This window comes from Acipenser ruthenus, chromosome 11 (genome assembly GCF_902713425.1).
Source record: "Acipenser ruthenus chromosome 11, fAciRut3.2 maternal haplotype, whole genome shotgun sequence".
In the NCBI taxonomy this organism is placed as follows: domain Eukaryota; kingdom Metazoa; phylum Chordata; class Actinopteri; order Acipenseriformes; family Acipenseridae; genus Acipenser; species Acipenser ruthenus.
The window spans coordinates 6,789,018-6,811,677 of NC_081199.1; the positions used below are offsets into that span (position 1 = coordinate 6,789,018).

The window sequence follows — 22,660 nt, forward strand, 5'->3', positions numbered from 1 at the left end:
GAATGGTGCATGTGTAGCCAAACCTGGCTTCTGTCAAGTGCTTTTATCAGCAAGCATTTTGTGTGGCTCTGAACGATCAGAAAGGTTAAAGAAACAACCTGAAGGCATCAGATAGCAGGAGCTCAGGACTGACTGAGAGGTATGGACAGAAGCCCAGATGCAAGGAGATGCTATGTACACAGTACGGGCAAGAGAACTAAGGGGATGAATAAAAGCAAGCGCCTTGTAAACACCATCACTAAGAGGAACAGTATGGCAGGGGACCGGAACACTTAAGAGTCAGCTAGACAGACAGGGAGCTGCAAACAGAATACAACTGATTAGAGCTCTGCTCAAAAACAGAACAAACGATTGTGTCTGCGACTGGCTATCGAGTGTAATGTGTTTCTAAAGAGTAATTAATCCAAAGTGTCTGTAAATTCGGTTGAGACAAAGGGGATCGATTAAAGCAAACAAGGTTTATTTCCTAGAGTTTGCTCTGATCGAGTTAAAGCACAACATACAACAAAATAACGATCACAACATCTCCAACACTAGTATCAAAACTGCCAATTCAGCATAAAAGAAGAAAAAAAAAACTAACATCCAGCACTCTCAGGTACACAGAGCAGTGCATAAATAGGAAGCAGTCCCTGCTGCCAGACTGAACAGGCTCGCTCTCACCTCCACACACACGCACGCACACACGCACACAGGCACGCATGCACGCATGCACGCGCACATGCACGCGCACACACGCACGCACACACCACGCATGCACACACACACGCACACGCACGCAGCTTCAAACAACTAAGTGAACAATTGATCATTTGCAGTGAAAAATGATGTAGTGTTGTTAGTTGGACCAGCATTACCTGCTGAAAACTAGAACATCAACCATCTCTGAACAGTTTAGAACCAGCACTGACTGCTGCTGTAATTTAAAATAAGAATTAGAAACATAAAACAATTCTGGTAAAGAGCAGCACATGGACTGCTCCCAAGTTCAAGTCATCATTGACACCCAGGGTGACAAGCTGCACTACACTGTCTGTATCCAACCACCACTCCTCAGTCTCACACGCACCGATTTCTCACAATGAAAAAGGTGCCAGGTTTCTTGCAGCCTCTAAGTCACTCATTGTTTCCTCTGCCACCTGCTACTTTCTCATCACTTCTTTAAATGTGAAAGTCAGCATCCATTGGTTAACATAATGCACACTCTCTGCATTGACAGCCATCACAGCAGCTAATGAACTGGGTGATGCATCGATCTGCAACAGCGCAACTTTTATTTGGATTATAATATGCCTGAGTGACCTCGGCTGATGCTGAAGCAGGTTCTCTTTATTTTGTTATGACAAATCCTGTTCAATACTTGAAGATCTTTACAGTTTTTAGGCTTGGGCAGAATACCAATTTACCATAGATTTTTTGTTCATATTTTAATTTGACCTTTTGCAATTTTAAGCTTGTGTTAAATTATTTTTTTTTCCACGAGTAAAGGATGCTACATAGTGGTACCTAAAAGTATTGATGCCCTCGAATCTGCCTCAGGCATTATTCCGCCACACCTCCTGCAGTCCCCACCATGCTTTGACAACATTGCATAAACTATGACTGTATATATGTGCAGTCGTTTTTGTCATTGTGGATATCAATGGTTTGTTGGAGTAAAGCTATTTTGTGGTAACTGTGTTTGCTGGTAATACCATCCCAAATTTTAAAATCAGTAGTCTTACACTACAATGAAAAACAAATGAGGCAGACAAACACACAGGCACTGACTGGTTTAGATGCTGTAATTGGACACATTCTGTAATGTCAGTAGGGCTTGCGAAATAGAAATATTAGGAACAACTACAATCTACAAGAAATAAAAAAAATATATACATACCGCTACTATAAGTACCATTACTGTGCCATAATCTGCAATGTGTTAACAATCCAATCATAAGATAACCAATGCAGGAGGATCATTTTTTTGTTTCATGGCAGTTGCTGAGGAACATCATTTTAAGCTTTGTTTAATAGACGCCATGTCCTCCAGACAATGGTTCACTATAAATATGCAGCCTAGTTTTCTTTTGATGTCATTTGCATGGAAAATGCTTAATTGGGATGCCTAGATAATTATCAACAATTTGCAAAGATCCTGTTTACGGGTTTTTCAATGATTACCAAAAGCAAATTATGATAATGACTTGGGATTAGTCGTATTTGCATATTTATTCTTGATGTTTAGAGTTGTTTTTTTTTGTTTTTTTTTTTTTTTACTATTTTAACATTGATTGATTGATTTACTGGTATTTATTATTTTATTTCAATGCTTGTAAAACCAAAACCTTCAGATCACTAATAACAAATCATGTGTTCTACTGTGATTAATAATAAGTCATGACTTACTGTGGCAATGTGCCCCGCCCCTGTGTGCTTATTATGTGTTGTATGTTGTGTGCGTGTGTTAATGTTGGTGTATAGTCATTGGTACACGGGATATAAACGGGTCTGTGTTTCACGTGTATTTAAAAAGTGCAGATTTGTATTTAGGCACGAGGAGAGCACAAATCACTTCACGTGCTGGTTAAATGTAATATGTGAGCACGGGGTTGCACAGAATTAATTCACGTGCTGGGATTCAAGTGAATAATTAATTAGTAATTGAATCCCAGCACAACAGTATATATAGATGCACGTTTCTTTCACTCTGGGTTGGGTGTTCGGTGAGTGGAGAACGGGAGAGAGAGGAGAAAGTAAAATAAAATAAAATAAAGTAAATTAAATTGATAGTTGTTTTCACTCACCGTGTTTGTTCGTTTGTCTGTTCACTGTTTAGTCCGTTTTGTTTATATATTTATTTTGGCGTAAGTGCCGTGTCCTGTGTTTTTGTTTCAAACCTTTTATTTTCTGTTCTGTTTATTAAATGCTGAGCGAAAGCATTCGCTCAGCTTCACCAAACCACACCTCTCTGTCTGTTTATTTCCTGCTTCTGGTCTGACGCCACCCACTCCGGCCGTCTTTGTGACACTTACTCATTTCATTTAGAAAATACAAAGAAGCTAGTACAATCATAGGTGCTTTAATTACACCTTTTTATGTTTTCCTTTAATTCTATTTTCAAAATGCACATCCATGAAACTTGGATATTTAATTTAGAAGGTGAATTTTCAACACAACATAAAGTAAACGTAACGTAACGCATCGTAAAGTGGAAAATCCTGCCCAGTGTTACTAGTGCTAATGGTATGAAAATGTATTTTAAAAGCCTAGCCACCATTTAAAATACTAGAATAGGATTTATGGCAGTCCACATTCTTCTCGAGTATGCAATGGTTCTTCTCAACAAAGCAATACTTCACAAGCTGTCAAGACAGGGGAGCTTGTGTCCAAAATTTTAAAAAAGTCGCCACCTGTAACAGAGACAGGGTCTCATCCCTGGCTACTCGGGTGCATGTGTGCCAGAGGAGTTTGTCTACAGGGAATCGCTGCTGGGGATTGGACAGCTGCGGTTCTTTAGAGAAACCGAAAAATACATCAAAACTCTGAGCATAGCGTAGGGAACAGGGATCAGGGTTTCACCTCCTGCACAGAGCAGGGATTAGTTAGGGATTGTAAATCCACGGAGCACAGCCAGGAGCTGTGCATCATCGCTACACAGCAACCTTTTATTTTATAGCTGCTTTTGCACAAATGTTTTTGTATATTGTTCATTTACTGTACACTTGTTGTATGGTTGCCCATGGTATACCACTGTTGGTATTCTGAATTCTATATTTCACTATTACTACTGTCAAAACTACTGTGTTTCTGTTTCCTTCCACAGTCTGTAAGACTGCATATTGTTTCATTGTATGGGTGTTCCTATCCTGTAAAGGATATAAATAAGCAATATATGAAAGAAACAGATCAAAACATTAACAATGAGTGACCCTGAATGCGTTTCTCCTGTGGTGCTACTGCCACGCTGGGCAAGAGGTGTTAAAGAACATATTGAGCACCTTACCTTTAAAGCACATAGAACTAACAACATAATTCCAGTAAGCCTTAACTAACATATAAATAGCCCTCATGTCATACTGTATGTCTCCCACTTTCCTGTAAAAGTTTTTGGAAGATATTTCAGTGTTGCGTTCCCGGCACGACTGCGCTTTCCTCTTCAAGACGTCACAGAAAGGAACACGTTGATGTTGGAAGCATGCGAGTCCTGGCAGTGACTGGTTAGGGTAGCGGCTCAGTGTTTTGAGTTCTTTAGTCATAATCTCCATGTGACCTCCTGTAGTGGAATGTGCGCAGTGGAGTATGTATGAAAGATATGAAATAACACATTTGAAAAGTGAGTGACCCGTCGGACGCGTCTCTCCTTCGGTATGATCTACACTCACAGCATATTCAATAACTTATTGTCACAAGAGATCATTTTTCCCTGGTTCTTTCTCAGCACCTCACTAACTTTTATCTTTACGCCTCATTGTATGCCAGTCATGCTTCCCCTCTTATTCATACCATGATGGGTTACCAAACAATGCTGCGTATTTCTGTGTTTTATATGGTGGTGCAGAGAATTTATTCATATGAGGTGAAGCACAAAGAATTAATATTCTGCCTGTGAAGGAGGGTGAATTGCAATTGCATATTGCGCCACAGTCAGTGTGGCTTGGAATTAAACTAAGAACAGAACTGTTCTTTTTTTTAATGGGTCAATTCAATTGAGCTATACAGTGATGAATCTACATACTGCTGCTGCTTAAATCTTTAAAAGAAGGAGACTTTGTGAAAACCAGCATCTTTAACAGTGTGTATTTGTGTCTTTGAATGAATAGCCACCCATCTCTTGAAACAATCTCCACTGCTGTAAAGTGCTGTAATTAAATATGAACTCAGTTAAAATCTGCCACTCTTTTTTGGACAAGCTCAATTCTTGCACCCCAGCTCCGGAAGTATATATGTGGGAAGATGTCTTTCTCTGCCCTTCCGATGCTCATTTTTCCTTCACTTAAGGAAATTAGGTTAAATAGGGATAAAACAATTAAGTGCAGAGAAAGGATCCCTTCCATTTCAGCTTTCAATACAGGAGCAAACGAGAACATGGGACATGCTCTTATCACCCAGCTACAAGTGGGAGGGAGCGATCGCTGACTGCTCCATATCCGTTGGATTCAGCTGCCAGGCAAACATATTGATCCAGAGACCTTTCAGCACAGCAAATCGAAATCTCTGGAGCTGCAGAAGTTTTCAATTTTACTTAAATGAAGGGGGGGGGATGAACGGGGGATCAGTAGACTGCTAACCTTAATTAAGGTCTTTAATGCTACACTTGCAAACTCACTGCACCGTTCTCAATTACGATTCAATGATGAAACTTCACAGGGAGTTGCTTTGGGAGATTAAAATGCATGTTCAATACAACTCTGTAGCAGCATGCTGTAATTGCTCATTACAGTAGAGGGCAACGTTCATAAAAGTTAGGCAGTCTGGCACAGTGCCGGCAGGGACTATAAGAGCCTCCCTTAAGTGTGAATGAGACAGGAGGCTGGTGAAGAAGCCTGCTGCATCACCTATAGCAGCTTGCTATATCTTTAATTACCTGCTTAGCAGTCTACTAAAAAGCCAGTTTATATGAGTGTTTTGCAGTTACACATTTTGCACCTTTATACAAAACGTGGTTTAAGGGAATAATAGTTTTAGTTCTTGACACACTTTCTTACAGAGTACCTTAAAGATGGATGTATCCTGTAAGAGGATGGTTATTGAAATCCCTATCAAGACACTAGGCTTGATTCAATACTGAGGCACCAAAAAACCTCTACATCTAAATCTCAAATCTGCCAACACTACGCAACACAGTACAATTTGCATTTCTAACGCTCCTTTCATGTGAACATCCCGAGGCGCGGTACAATTATCCACAATAGGCCAGGTCAAACAAATATGGTTTTCAGACGTACTATGAATTGAGTAATTGAGCTGGCATTGAGGACGTCTGGGTTCTTACTGGAGATATTGATCACCACACATTCTTTAAAACTAAAACACGACAAAGTCTTACCCGCAGGTAATTTAACTAGATTACTTCTGCTTGAAACTCAAATAAAGGTATCTTTTTTTATTTTTATTAGGCCAGGCTTTGTACAGTTTTGAGAGGCCACCACAAATGTGTTGAGCAGCTAAAAGATTATTCTTTTGTATTGTGTATAATAAACTGAGATCAGTTATCCTCAGCTGTATGTGCACAATAACACTATAATACTGTGAGATCAGGGTGTATTACGGAACGTCATAATGTAAGTAGTCAAACTGTTTCAATCAATGAATCACCAAAGCTGTGAATTTTAAACACAGCTTCATTCTCATTAATAATTGCTCAGTGTTGCTTTAGGTGAATATGACACATTTAACATAACTGAATAACTTCAAAACAGTTTTAGCTGTAACTCTTCATCAGCTGTTCAACTGTCCATCATTGTAGTTGAAGTGTCAGGGCTTCTTCAGTTGCAGCCTCACAATTAGCAACCGGCTCCACAAAAAGATACCTGAAAGCTGTCTCTGAGTTATCCCTGTGAGAAAAAACCTGAAGAATTCAGATCTGGTGACAGTGGTGGGAAACTTAGACCACCACCATATCAGAACGGACAGCTACATAACAAGAGGCAGAGACATGTCAAACCTGCCTATCTACAGAAACTTGTCATTTACTTAAAACAATTTCTTAATTTACATATGCTAATGCAGATAAATTAGCATGACCCCTTGTTGTAGCATCTCTTAAGGCATATACATATTTCCCCTGCTGTGATTAAGATCAATCCAACAGTCATTAAGCTAATGGAATGCATTTTAATTAATTAAACCCTCATTTGCATTGCATGTTAAATGATCTGAATCACTTAGTCTCATCTGCAGATTCTAACTGGAATGCAGAGCTCAATGAATCAGAAGATTTTTCTTAAATCATGATTTACAGCTTAAGAGTAGATTAGAAGCGTAGGATAGTTAACATTATTTTTCTGTTTGATTTCAGTATGAAATGCTGGTTTAATGCTCCTAGGAGTATGGGTGCATGTGTGAAATAAAGTATAAACGACTCTTAGGGTCCTTTTTAAAACAGATTTCAGACTTGTGCAAACTTGGCTGTAGGCTGACAAAATGTTTTTTCCACATGAGTCGCAAGCTGGTGATGGCTTGCCTTTGCATTTGTTCAAGCTGGTGATGAACATGTGAAGTTCATCTTGATAATGTTGACAGTGACATCACTCGTTTCCACCTCATGTATTTCCCTTCTCACCCATGCAAAAGTGCAGCAAATGCATAGCAACCTACCTCAGGGTAAACATCTCCACACTTGTAATGCTGGTGGTAGACACATAGGCAGTAACAATATCCCTTTGTTTGACAGGTTTAGATGGCACCAGGATCACAATGTTATTATCCAGCTTCAGCTCCGACAGCTGGGGGGACGCTGGAGTCTGGTACAGGCGGACGCTACCAATCCTCTGCATGGGGGAGGTGGTGGACGGGCCAAAGGCTTTGTCCTGGTCTGACCGGATAGAATTCCCCTTTCTAGAGTCGTCAGAGGAACATTCCCCATTCTCGGCGGACTGGACCACATAGTAGAGTTCCACGGGGGCCCCTTCTGATTGGTCCAAAGTTTTCTGTCGGCCCGGAACCACGCTGGGTGGACTAAACCAACTCGAAAGGGGCTCTAGCTCGGCCACACAAAGCCCAAGGTCTCCCTTGAGCTTACAGGTGCCCCGGACTTCCTGCGTCTCCCGGAAAGCGAACATTTTCACGCAGGGTAGCTTGTCTATGGTGCTGTAATCATCCCAGTCTCTCCCTGCAATGTAAAACAAAACTTGCACCTTAGGCCAGCTGAAGTAAACCTTATCTCTGATGATGTAGGTCTGCACCTTCCAGTTGAAGGTGAACATGCTGGACGCAACGAAAGCGTGGGAGCTCTGTAGAAGGTCCAGAGGAACAGGTTGCTCCGCTGAGAAGGGCCCATAGCTGGCGTTGAAAGTGGGCATCTGCCTGGCCTGGTAGATAAAGAAGGGCTCCGTGCGAGACTGTAAACTGTTGTTCCTCATGATATCCTGGTTGGCTTCTTTAAGGAAAAAGGCTGACTCTGCGTTGAGGATTTGATAGTTGACAGGCAGATATGTCGGGACGGTGGTGACCCTTTGTATTCCATCTAGCAGCCCTCGACTCTCCACCACTGGAACAGAAAGGAAAGCAGAAGTTACTACAGTGTTGCATTACACTTGAGATCAGTTACTAAAAGGTGATTAAACAGCAAAAATATGATAAAGTCAGCCAAATTCATGTTAAACAGCACTGGAGATCCAGTGCTGTACCAAGGTACCATATCGGTATGCTACTGTATCAGAACCAAATCTCCCCATTGTTGGTATTGTGTCTGCTAATGGTTCTAGTGGTCTTTTTCCAAGGTACTGCACTTGCAGTAAGATGGTCTACAATTGTAATTTTCACTGGTGCTGAACTAACCAGATTTATTACAGCGTTTGCTCTACGGTACTGTGTTGCACCACTGAACTTTTAGGGATTTTTAGATGAGCCCCTGTCAGCACATTGATTTCACGTCACACCCTGACGGTGGGGCTGAGAGAGGGAAGGCAGTGATTTATTGGCTGTCGACGTCAGGCTGTCACACAAATATGAAAACAATCCTTGCCCTTTTAGCCTCTCCCTCCTCAACTCCCTCGTGACAGATATTTGTCTACTCAACCGTGGAACTCAGGGGAGAATAGTGGAATAGTTTTGACAGTCAGAAACAAATATTGATTTAATCCGGTACCCAGATATTTAAGTTAATTATTATTTTTAAGCCCATCAAACAACATCTAAATTGAGTCACGTCGTCTTGGTGGTTCAAGCTGCTTCAACAATGGGTCTATGAAATTCTTCTAAAAAGGTGGCAAATCTAAATACAGATCTTGTTCAATCAGGTATTCCCTGTCTTTTTTTCATATTTTTACAGACAGAAATTCACCAAAGATGCACATCCATGGTTAAATGTGTGACTTCACAACCCTGGTACACAAATGGCCCTATTTTAATTGACTTAACAGTGGCAGTATTTAGGTTGCAGGCAAATCATTCAAACTGGCTCTTTTAAAATCGGATAGTAAAACAGTGGCATGACATTATAAAAACGGATCTGACTGTCGAACAGTTGATTTTGTTGAAGTCTGAGCAGAAGCAGAACATCATTTTATTTAAACCTGGAACCTTAAAAATGAAATACCCAAACTCTTAAGAGTTAATAACTAAACCAACAGGGGGCACATGTTGTACTTAGAGACTTCGTCTCGGATGTGACCCACTCAGAAGACTGTTTTCCTTTATGTGCCTTGTAGGTTAGACTTAGAAGTATAAATACATATATTTGTAGTTTTGAAGCTGGCGTGATCTATGGAAAAGCCTTTAAATGCCAAGGTTTCACAAATTTCCAAATTTAGATCCAACTAATAACTAATAGGTCTGGTCTGCACTGCTGGTAGAGAGGGACAGTTGGGCTGAGCTCTATAGCAGATGATACAATATATGGGTGATAAGCCATGTGCTATTTGCATTCTCTTTCTCTTACAGTAGTATTAAAAATGGTTAAAAGATGAGCATAGCATATTACATTCTTTATCAATTTAACTTAATTTCCACTAGCCTTTTGATGCCAGTTACAAACTGTTGATACACAGTAGAGACAAGCAGAAGAAACATGAAGGAGCCAGAATATCATGGTTATTAGGCATTGCATATAGTTGTGAAAAGGAACACATTTTTCAAAACCTCATTAATCTTGACTGCACAAAACGGTAAAGGAGACACCACAGTTTAAACACTGAGCCAAATGCCTGCCATCTACAGTACTTGGAAGCCTTCAAACAGCTGGGGCTGCTGAATTACATTTACTGAACTGAATAAGCCCCAGAAGAGTAGGAGAAGGGACCATACGGGAGGATTCTGGATAACGTCGTTTTAAAGAGTCATTATTCTGTTTTGAAGTGACACTAAATACATGGTGAATTTGGATTGTGCAGCAATACTGAGGTCAAACTATGCAAAAAAGGAAGACATGCCATCACCACCACATTATGTAGATTGTATATATGGACTGATTCATTTGTTCCGACATGTATTCTGTAATATATAAAAGATGCATCTGTCAGTTTCAATCATGAAGAACAATACAGTAGAGATTTCCATTGAAATGGTAATCATTGAGGACTCAGTGCCTTTTACTGCTGCCCATAATGAAACTACACACTACATAATCTTATAAATTAAGGGTAAACACATTGGGGTACCAAAGAGGCCTTAGATCAAACAGTGAGAAAGCCAAAAGCCTACTGTTAATAAGCCTACTGCTTTACAATAAAACTGCCTGTCGTGGCAACCCCTGCCTCCATGAGATGATACATTTGTTATGGCCCATTGATAAACCTACTGTACAATACTGTTTACCTAACAGAGACTTCGCTAAGGGATTCGGATCTGGGGAAAATGGAGCCCAAACTAAATACTCATTTACAAATAGTTGACGTTAATGGTCAAAAAAGATGTTGAGGTTGTAATTTTAGTGCCAGTCCCCGGAGGCTCATTTTCGAAATGTGCAGGACTTTATTTCTTCATTTACATCAGGTCTTTAGACTCTTTCATTTTACACAGCTGCAACACACTTTTTTAAAGCTGGTCTTTTTAATAAGCGTTTATTGTAAGAGAGGGGAGAAACGAGTACAAAAGCTGCCAGGAACTTTGAAATGTCAAGGACATCTACTATACATTGTCACTGAGCATACTTGCGATGTAAAGGTTACACCGAGTTAGCAGAATTTATGTACAGTATCTCTGCCTATACTTTGCACATTGCAAAATAGCGCTCTGCTTAAACTATGAGAGCACATCAAGCCCTCTTACCATATATATACAGTACACTGTTCTGGGGAAACACAACAACGTTGACAGTTTGTACTGTCCGTTGATAGTAACATATTACAAAATAATATTTTACAGTATCTTTGATTGTGTTTTGTACTGTGCGTGTATGTATCATCTAGAGAGTGACCATTAGATATTTAAAAAACAATTATGGTAACTTTTCCAATTTTCAATGTAGCTTTGTAGTGTAAATTCACTACTAGATTATTGGCACCAGGTAGTTTCTCTTTGTCTTGTTTTTAGAAGATTCTGTTAGCAGCCGTTCTATGGTTAAAGGCCTCATTGTGCCTTTTGGTTCAGTATTCACTGGAACCCGGCCAGTTTATCGGTTTGGTGCTGACAGGGAGTGGCTGTTTAGGTGAATGTGTCTTTCGTTCTGAGCTCCTATATATTTGTTATGCAGATCACACTACAGCAACTTGCAGTTCTTCATTCCTTCTTGTTATGCAACGGCAGCCATATATCTTAAACAAGATCAATAAGTTCAATTATTTTTTCTCTTCAAAAAATAGGGGAAAAAGATTTCCAGACTACAGCAAGATGGATGAGAATTTTTTTTTTTTTATGGGCATTAGTAGTCCGTCTTTCATCACTTGTTCAATCATGTTTTCTTCTATTCAGCTTAGAGAAAAGTACTTCCAAAGGGATCCCAGCCCCCTTTTACTGTACAGATTCACCCTGGTGCTTCCTCTCCATGCTGAAAAGAAAGAGTGATCAAAATCTACCAAAAAGGCTGTATAATCATTCCACACAATGCAGGATCTGAATACCGTCACTGTTCTGCTAATTAAAATAGGGCTCTAGGTATCAAAAATATGCAAGAAAAGCATCTGTGAGTCCCTGTAAAAATATGAACATAAAAAGGTTCTAGTTGAATCATTTGAATGAAGGCAGTATAAGACCTGACTCTGATTCGATCAATTGAACAGACACTAGTTTGTAGATTTTTTTTAACTGTAGACGTTTGTACAAATTGTAAAATCAAACCCCAGACCACACCGAATTTAGTGTACAGGATTCTGCAAGTATACGAGGATAGAACATTGGCTTCAGGCTTATGACAACTACGAGTCTAACCCAAGTACACCTGCTTTACAGGAGGACACCGCTGCAGAACGTGAACATAATTTACAATTTCAAATATAAAACACAGATTTTCTTTAAGAGATTTATGGTAGGGCTTGATTTGCAAAGAGCTCATTTAACACAAGGTGGTCATTCAGAAGGACTTTTAATATCACTTTTCCAGTGCTTCTCCCTCGTAATCCTGATCAAGCTCCATTAAAAAGACACACAGCGACGAGACTGCTTAATCATGTCCCGATGCATAAATCACAGACTCCACTGTAACAAACTGCTATACATCAAACTGAGAGGCAAGGAGAAATCTCATCTAACCATGAATAGATTTTTTTTAAAGCATACAAGTCATTTGCACTGCACAGCGTTTAATGCATTCCGATGAGAAACAATTGTGATAAAAGACGAGCTGTAAATATTACTAGATTTTATAGGTCTTCCCCTCTCACAGGACTCATTTAACTTTACGGGGAAGAAAATTAAAAGTTCATGCAATTAACACATCAAGGATAATTTAATCCAAATACATGTTGCTCTGTTACTGAAAGCAGAAGAGCCTCTGCAGTGCAGCTACGACAAGCATAAACTACACATCACCCCTAAAATCCTATACGCTATGCGTGAAGAGAAATTCCAAATGAATTATTGTACAAACCGTTAGAAATACTTCTGTGCGCGGATAAATGAAATGGTGGAAATGGTGACAGAACCTTGACACTGACTGATAGTTTAGACATGAACAATCGCTCGCTGTCAAAGTTTCATAATTTTGAATTGGAAGGAAGCTTAAACCATGTCACTTAATTGTCAAGAACGGTCCCTGCATGCAGGGCAGAATCCTAGGAGAAAAAAAGTTATACAAATTTCAGAGTAATCGGTACACAGCTCTTCGTGCTTAAGAACCCTGGCCTCTCCCGTTAGAATGCTGTGAATCTGCAGTAGCTTGGTTGAATGGTCACCTACACTAGCTGTTCTGGTGCTTGGTGCTCTCAGCCTGTGGTTTGAGGACCCAGCCAGCACTGCAGTTTCCCCCGTCAAAGCGGTCAATGCAGAGCCAGACAGACAAAGTTCTCCTTGTCAGCTGTTACCCAGCTCCTTGCAATTACATGTCACCGGTCATTCTGCAAAGGCTCCAGGAGATTGCGAGCTGGAGAGAAGTCTTATTTCTGTGTGCCAACTGAACTGAAGCAAGCCCGTCCTGGGAGTTAATTTTTTTTTTTACTGTTCAAAAGACAGCTCCTGCATTTACAGATCCATTAAAACGTCTATTAAGTCAAACGAGAACAGTTAATGTCAAAATGCAGCGACCGAGTACAGTACATCCACTGGCTCACGCAGTGTGTGGTTTCTGGGCAATGCATTGTGATTTTTGAACTTTCTAATCCTTCCTTGTCACAGGCCCTTGCAATCCAGCACTGTATTGCAGGTCCTTTCAGCTGTGTTGGAATATGCTTCTGAAAATGTATGGTGCTTCTGCAATTGAAATGTATCCTATATTCAATGTGGGGTTGTGTTATCAATTTAAAATGTATTAAGAAACTAAGGATGTTGATTTAATCAACACAAAGCATACCTCGCTGTGATCAGCCCCAGCTGGATTTTTTCAGTGCAAACCAGAGCAAAGACAGCACATAACTTTGTATTATACTTGTTACATATAATACAAAGACACCTGACCTCAGTCTCAGGTTTAATACATAAAGGATTCAATGACCAAACTCATTGTGATGCATCTGGCAGAATTTAAAGACACTCCAAACCAAGCCATTTTTGGCTTCTGTGCTACTGCTAGACAAATCCCCATTATGTGATGTGTGTTTCCTCTACAATTACACATGGTAAAACTCCACCGTGCCCAGCTGATAGCTCATTAATACAATAATAATGTTCTCTCTTCATATGAATCCCACAATGCACCATTCAGAACATGCTGCTACGTCGTTAGGGCTGAGGTCCATACGCTGTTAGTCATTGAAAGTGTTCCTGTTTTTTTTTAATTGAGCAACAGGCCTCAGTGGATGTAATTGTTAAACACATCATGTAGAGTGGCTCGTTATGTGCCATTTTTCTTTGGACAGACAACTCATTAAAAAAAACACAGCAGCAGTCGCTCTGTATGTCTAGCTTAGATCAATGATGAAGCTTAAGATGTCATATAATAATATCTGCTCTTCATGGTGAGAATGTGCACTCCAATTCATATGAGACACACACGTCCCTTGGTGACTCTATGGGATAATATAGATTAATGCAGATTATTGAATGCTAAACTTTGCAATTATTCTCTACTGTACATCTGCAATATGGTACTGACATGTGAAACAAACAGTGCTGTTATTCTCATAAAACGAGGGATTCCAAAAAGCAAAACCAATTTCAGCAAGATACAAAAACAGAACTATCATTAAAGGGATCACAGTATTATCCACATACTATCAAAGTGTCCAACTTCACATTAACTCACATTAAGACCTATACTGAAGGAGGTACAAAAGATTCACGGGTTCACAGAACAGCCCTAGACGTCTTTCTTTATGTTTTATGACACTTAGTGGAAATTCAACTGCACAATCTTATAGTCTTTGTGTGTCTGCTTTTGTTCAAAACGTCGCAGTACAGATTTAATATATGAGTCAGTCAAAATAATAAGAGAGGCAAGGTTGGATAGTACATATGACTTTATATACTGCAAAGCCATAAATATTTGCGAGCCTCATGCATTTTCGCGTATGAAAAAAACCTAAACATTTTTGGTACAAATATCTTAGTGCTGTACATATAATGAAGTAATATACTACTACCACAGAAAATGTTTCTGAAGTTCATACTGCAAGTTTTTTTCTTTCTTTTATAGTATTTTTTGTAATTAATTTTCTGTTAAGTCAGAGAATCGCCGTTCAGCAGTTTTTTCATTCCGTCATTTTATCTTGTTGGAGTGGAGGTGGAGGGTGTTCCTTTGAAAAGGGGCGGGACTGACAGTGATGTGAACCAATCACATGACAGATGGAGACTACAGCCTGGTGATGTAACGATTGATATTGACGTTTATTTTAGAAAGAAAGTACAGTTTTTTTCACTCTATTTTTCAATTCAAGCAAAGAATGGTTGAAATCGACCTTTATGCTTTTAAAAAAAACACCGACTTTTTATGCCATTGAGAAACATCTCGTTTAGCGAAACCCCTTTATCATATTCAACATGCAACAAAACCATGGTTACCAACATTCTAACTGAAATAACGTTTGGTCACAGCGGAGCTATACCTTGTATAGATAAAGATCCTACACAAATTTAAAAATGTTCTCAAATAAAACCGTAGAAAACGCAGCACACACAGACTTTTATAGCATAAATTTACGAGTAAAAATATGCACAGAACAAAACATTAGATCGTTGAACAGACCTAACTTGCACTTATTATCCGGAGTCTGAGCTCCCCCTCTCCTGCTTCAGCACAGCTGGAATCAGATTCACTGCAAGGCAAGGCAGATGGGCCGCTTCACCCTGCCGCAGAGACTTCAGCTGTCAGTCAGGGTATTGTGCACAATATTCATTAAGTGTTTTTCTCTTGTGCCCCATTTTCAAATCAAACTAGTAACTGTCACTGCATACCTATAGAAAAATCTTGCCTACACCTTAACCCGCTAATTTCAAAGTAGGCGCTTTGAATGACAGGCACTGTAGCTGGTAAATGAAAAAAGTGCATAGTCGGTGCAGGTCTTGATGATTGGCAGTCATTTAAACGAATGAGAACATTCTAGTACTGCTTCAGCCAACGATGTCAGAACAGGGTGAAAGTGACAGTGACAGTGAAACTACAATACTAACAGACCACTGAGATGACTGACAGCGACCCCTAGCCATTCAGAGCAGAACAGAACAGAGACGGGACAGACAGTATAAAAACTACACAAACTAGAGATGATTTCTAAATCAAGAAACCAAGTCTAGTAGACAAACTTTTTTTTTTTTTTTAAATAGTTTTCTGTTTGAGCTTTAATAGATAATTAACCTACAAAATCATGACAACAGACAGATACAGTACTAAACAATATCTCGCATGTGGTATTTTCTTCTGCGTTTGCAACACAATGTTATTCCAAGTACACTGAAGAAGGCACAAGCCAAAACACTGGTCTACTTAAGAGTTTCTTATATTTTTACCTTGGAATTTTGAAGGAGCGTTTTGGAGTTATGGAGGAGCCTAGGTTCAAAGTTCAATGGAATTTGAGAGCTGCAAGTAGCTTCCAGGCGCATGCAATTTCAGCCAAATCGTAAAAGGGCTGCCGTCAAGTAAACACCACATCTGCAGACAGCATACAAGGATGATTTTAAAAAGTGCGTGTGAACTTTATCAGACGGTTGTGGCCTGATGGCACAGCTCCAAATAGCCTACAGGAATATTTATTGACTTAGTCTGATGGATGTTTGGAGGCCCAGCATCCCTGATGATGCAACACCAGAGACTGCTGTTATTTAATAAGCTAGCGTTTCTTCAGACTAGCACAGTATAATAACTCTAAAGAGATAGTAGAATTGCTCTTGATAGAAAGCAAGCTGAATTTTGTCTTTCAGAACACCATTCACTCAGTAACACCATATAATTCAATGGAACAATAAATTCAGCCCAGCTGACACAGGCAGTGGTTTTCCATAAACTTTGTATTAAAAGGTTTGTTCTGGTATCTCTGGTATACAATCAGCCTCTCCGTGTGTCTTGGTTATTTGCAGATAGCATTGTGTAGAGGATTGCTTTAATCCTCTAAAGTATTTTCGGATTAAAATGTTAAAGAAAACCCTGAGACTTATTACATTCTCCCTCCCCACTCCTGCTGCCTCCTGTGTACTATGTAATTTCATTTTTAAACCCAGCCGAAGCTATCTGTGCAATTATTTTTTCAAACCAAGAGACGTATCCTATTGTAACAAGACAGCCGACGGTCAGACAGGTAAACACAACCTAAACATGGGTTTCAGAGCATTGCCATGCCTTTAATAACAAGATACAAACGTAAACCAAAGACATTTCATCAATAACTATAAAACACTCTATAATGCAAAAAGAAACGTAATAAACACAATGACTGAAAGTCTTTATGCATGTCGAGAATGTTGAAAGTCTTGATTCATAAACGTATATCAGTGGATGATATGGATTGCACACCAAGTGCTAAAGTGTGACCCCTTTCTTCTTGGTCCCATTAAGAGGAGTGTGCTTATGGGGATTCTGCATGTACTGTATTAGACATTAGCCTTGCACAGATGGCGCTAGTTACAGCAGGTCAAAATATACACTAATCACTATTTCAGAAATACATTTGAAGGACAACAAAAAGTCCCTTGCAATCATTCACTGCTATTGTTGGCAGTAATCACCCAGGTAATTAACATTGATACAAAATAACAACACAACTTCAGTGGTGCTAAAAAGCCACCACATTTTATACTTTAACAATTCTGATATCCACATAGGAAAATCGATTTAAAAAATAATGATGAGTGTGCTACACCCGTACAAGTATTAACAACAAAATCCCTCTTCTGAGAGCTTTGTCCCATTACTTCTAATTGTGAAACTTTGAAAAAAAAAATGTGTTAATTAGTAGACTGGAAACAATATGGTCTGTGTGAAAATTACAGCCCCATTTAAAAAAGTCTTTCTCTTGTAAAAAAAATTGTCTCACGCTGGCTCAAAGCCTGTGTTAAAATAAAATCTAGACATTTTTTTTATCACAAGCCCAAAAACCTGGAGCTATAAGAGCCTACTGTACTGACCTGGCTGGCTATAATATTCTTCTCTGCTGTCTGCCATTTAAATACGAGCAAACTTCCCTCAAGGTCAGTGACAATAGTTCACTAGCAACTTGGCTGCTGGTAATAAATTCAATTTTGAGATTAACTGACAAAACCTCCCGCTGCTCTGTGCTGGAGGGGGTGTTCCAGGAGGGAAGTTAATTTGTTTTACCTTCTTTTCTTCTGTCTTTGCAGGGCATGTTACCCTGCCTCTGGGAGCTGCTGAGTGAAAATAGTTCTTCACAAATAAAACTCTGGTTATCCTGGGATCCACACAAAGCTGCAATGTGCTATTTTTTGGGTGAATCTGAGATGTCACAGTAGTGAAACTTTTAAGCGAAACATACTATAAAACGAGATGCCAAGTTAGTCCTGAATTGTGCCTTGTTTAACCATTTTGCAGATCCGGCTGATCCATTTGTGTAACTTAAACTTTTTTTTGAAGATATCTTTATGTATAATGTTTTGCTCTGTTTTTTTTTGTTTATTTTTTTTTTTAAAGCTGAACCAAAATTACATCAAATTGAAAAATAATTTAAATACAAGCCTGCATTCACCTCGCTGTGAAAAAAAACAAGAACAACCTCTTTTGTGCAAACAGCAGATGGTTTGGCCAGCGAGTCTGAGTGTAAATCACTGGATTCTACAGCACTACCAAGGCGCTGTCAGTATAGTGTGTTTGCATATGAAGCAGCTCACACAGCTGCTGAAAATCAAAGCCATCGGAGTCCTTGAATAAAAAGAGATACAATTTATCACCCAACAAAGGAAAACGCATCTCTGTCCGGATTTCTGCACCATTAGTTGGGCAGCTCTTTAAATAAGACTCCATGGTAAAAGGCAAGGTTTAGGGGAATCATCTTATGGAATGCCACTAGGAACTTTCCCTCCAGTGTTTTATGGGGTTTGGGGAATTCTCAGCTGTTTGATTAAACCTTCCCCACAACCATCTTTAGTTTTACACTAAAATACAATTGCTCCACAGTTCGGCCTTTTGTGTCCTCTCTTTTGTTAGAAAACAGACCCTTTGTTTGCTTCCTCCCTTATTGGACCAGATTTGACACTATGTTGCATTGCCAGCCAAAACCATATGCTCCTGTTCCTGGTTTTCAGCTGTAGTTATATATTAAGAAATCAATTTTCAAAAGCATAGCACACTGAAACTAGAGACTGGTAGTTATTATTAAACAAACCTGTGAAAAATTCAACTCCACAATAACTACTGAAGGGTTGAAACGCTGTAAAGCACTTAAATAGCATTAGGTTTAAACACAGCTGATGCAAGTTTATATATATTTTTTTATATATATATAACTGCAGCGCAGTCCTGTCTTATACAAAGGAACGTATTATTGTACAGACACAAAAGAACAATCCTGCATGCTGCATGGAAGACTTTAACGAGCCTATTAAAGGTCAGTATTTGGAAGGCTGGGATAAAGCTATCCTCTCCATAGCCAGGCTGTGCAACTGCTGCCTACGCTTGGCAGGCCCTTTCATCAGCGCACTCATTTTTTCAATTGAAGTCCCACAATGAACAGAATTGTGCCTTTATTTTTCACCAGCACTGTGCCTCACATTCCCATCCAGGACCCTGGAATGTAATATGAGCTCAGTGTCTGATGTATGTCGAGATGTATTCAATTATGATATATATATATATATATATATATATACAAGAATACTAAAAGGAAGCTGTGGCATGACCATGCACCACTATAGCAGCACTTTTAACACTGGCTGTCTGGGGTCTGCATTGATAATCTAAACCGTGTCGGAACTTAACACAGGGCAGGATGCACAGGTTGAAAGCACATGTGGATATCAGCACCTCTAGAGCAGCTCTCTTGGCTGCAGAAAGACAGAAAGCCAGCTGGCCATCTGCTGCTGCAGTTTTCCAGCAATCAGAGCTTGAAATTAGCTTTTTCTTGCTGCTGCCAAACTGGGTAATGTCTACATGCTCCTAATTAGTTAGCTATAGGCATATTTGCTATTCACATTGCATCCCATTCTAAAAGCATGCCCTTTCCCCACTTTGATTACAAGGATACATTCAGTTGAACAGTAAGAAACTAACACTACCCAGAACGACCTGTCACATATGAAAACGGGTTGTTGACAGTTCCAGTTATATTAACCCGGGGGTGCCCAATTTCAGTCCTAAATGGCCACTCCACTGCAGGTTCAGTAGTTAAAACTGAATAGTTAAAATAAGTAAATACTTTAGAACTTGTATGAAGGTTTGATTCTTCAATTAAACAGTTTTGTTCATGGCTGGAACAAAGAGCTGGGATGGAAGAACTAACTTTACCCACCCCTGTCTCTCCAGAACCAAGCAACCACAATAAAATATCATCCATTTGCCTTCTGCATCTACCTTCCCCACCAAACAGATGTATTAGTTGCTGGCTCATTCCATGAAAACGGGACGTTCTTTTACACTCATAGTTCATCCCTTTCTGACTAATCAGAAGCAGAACATTTTTGTGAGATGTTTGATCATCAAAAGCTCTTGTGCTTGCCAGTATTATCATAGTAATTACTTCACAATGTATATGGAAAAGATTGGAGGGATATTTAAGAGATGGTGGTATTACAACGTTTGTTACTTTATTATTTGGAGACTCATACTTTGCTCCTCATACGTAAGAATTGAAAAGGGTTAACCTTTCTGGTAAGGAATATAACTAAATCAAATAGAATGTGTAAGTTATTCAGGCGCTGATGACGCAGTCATATTATTTTTCAAGTGCCTCTGTGTGTTTTGATGTTTTAGTGATTTCAAAAGATGTTTCTGTAGGAGTTTTGCAATCCACTTGAAGGAACTGACTGCTTGAGGCCTTTGCCCTTTGATATTCACAGTCAAGACAAGAGCTAAATGGAGGGTTAGCACCTGACATCATAATTACTTTTTGCATGCAAAATTATTCCTTGATATACAATACAGGTCCACATGACAAAGGGAAGTGCATTCTCTTTTAATACTTTGTAATGGCAGCAATATGCAAATGAGCTATGAGGAAAGTAACTCCATGTACTCCAGCTGACAATGCTAACCTTAAACACAAATAATTATTGTACTTGTGTATGTGCTGCAAATACTGCCATTTAAAAGCAGGCTTCAGACTTTCATGTCTGTTTCTGCAACAAACCAGAATCTCCATGAATACAGCATTAGTGCTTTGGCAGGAAACACTGGAATGGTCTGTGGTGCTTGTTATTATTAAGACCGAATGGCTTTGTGGGCTGGCAACATGAAATTCGCTAAAATAAATCCATCCATAAGCATTTGGGAAAAACTGCTGATCTAGGGCCAGTAAAATCACATCACATTGCACCATGCAGGTCCACACAGACAGCAGCTGAGACGTTCCAAACTGAGTCCGAAGAAAAAGTCTTTAAAAATAGGATGCCTTGTGTTATCATTCCTAATGAGATGCAAGGGACTAAATAGACACATGCATGCATACATGCTGTAGGAGACAATTTACAACACATATTATGTATATAGAGTTTTTTGGGGGGTTTTTTGCAACTAAAAAAAATAAAAATATGTTTTTACACCTGTCAGACAAAAAGGTACCAAATCTGGGATCTGGCACAAATGAACCCTTGTTCTGGAGTTCAACAATGGGGTGTTTGCATTGACTATCTTAGCATCTGCAATAGCTGGAACAAGGCTTCAAATGTGTGTTTTGTTTTTTTCAAACATGTGGTCTTGGCAATGTAACTGCACCTGAGTTGATAGTAAAATTCTTACGGGATTATTCATGTGAGCGAGCAACATCATGTACAAGAATATGACACCCTGACCTAGCCTGAGAAAGAACACCCGGCTACTGCCCTTGAAGTACAAGCAGTCAATTGTCTTCTCAATAGGATATCTATTATGCCCTTATATACTCCATTCACTTGGCAGTGTTTCTTTAAGCTCTCAGCCATCCATCCATTCAGATGCAGCAACTCATGAATCAGCACATGCCGCTGGATGTCTGATCGGAAGTGGACATTGTCAGTTCTACTACACTGCTAGTCAAGCCTCAGCATCTTAAACCAAAGAAATAAAAACTGTAAGTAACACTGTGGCCCTGGTTATAGTTCAGAATGCAACTCAAGATAAGAAAGAACAAAAACACAACTCACTGTTAACTCTTTACGCATTATCCATTGCTTGTGACACTGCTAGATAATTGCTCATAATTATGCCTTTTCACAATCTAGAAAATCCACCCATTACAGCTGATGATAGCTAAATAAACGTTCATTAAATGGCTGCTTCTACACTGTTATTGTTTTCAAATTGTTCAAGTGAAAAAACGGTTAAGGCATTGGCGTATTTAAGGAACATCCGTGTTCATGTTTGAAATGATTCTTATTGAATTATTGATCAATAATTGCTTTGGAAATACACCACATTCTAGAGAAGGTAAAGATTGGCCTGGCTGGACTGTCTTCACTAACATTTCCAGCTGGCAGTGGTTCTGTTTAAATACTGTCGAGTGCCAGTGCTGTGGACACACTCCAATACAAGGCCACCTTACATTGAAGAGAACAAGGGTTACACACTGATTTTGTAAGGATTGGAATCCTACATAAGTTCCTAATATTAGCTTGGTAATGAAATCAGGACCACACAGTGCAAAGACAAACATGTTTTATTGATTTGGACAAAACTGCAAGCCAGCTCCTCTTGTAAGAAAAGGTTCCCTGTAGCTGGAACACTGAATAGCTCTTAAAACATTCCTAGCGCAATACTCTTCAGCTTCCCTCTGCGACTTAACTGATAAACAACAATGCTGAATGAGTGGCATAAAACAACTCAAAAGTATTGATTCCTTGTTACATCACTTGAAAC

General features: G+C 39.4%; 1 protein-coding gene across 1 annotated transcript in view; it reads right to left on the reverse strand.

The window, feature by feature from the left end:
- LOC117426130 (transmembrane protein 132C-like) overlaps positions 1-22,660 on the reverse strand; it is a 120,867-nt gene that overhangs the window by 82,100 nt on the left and 16,107 nt on the right. Inside the window, exon 2 of the mRNA XM_059033143.1 lies at positions 7,300-8,191. Coding sequence (XP_058889126.1) covers positions 7,300-8,191 — 892 coding nt within the window. The remainder of the gene's footprint in view (positions 1-7,299; positions 8,192-22,660) is intronic.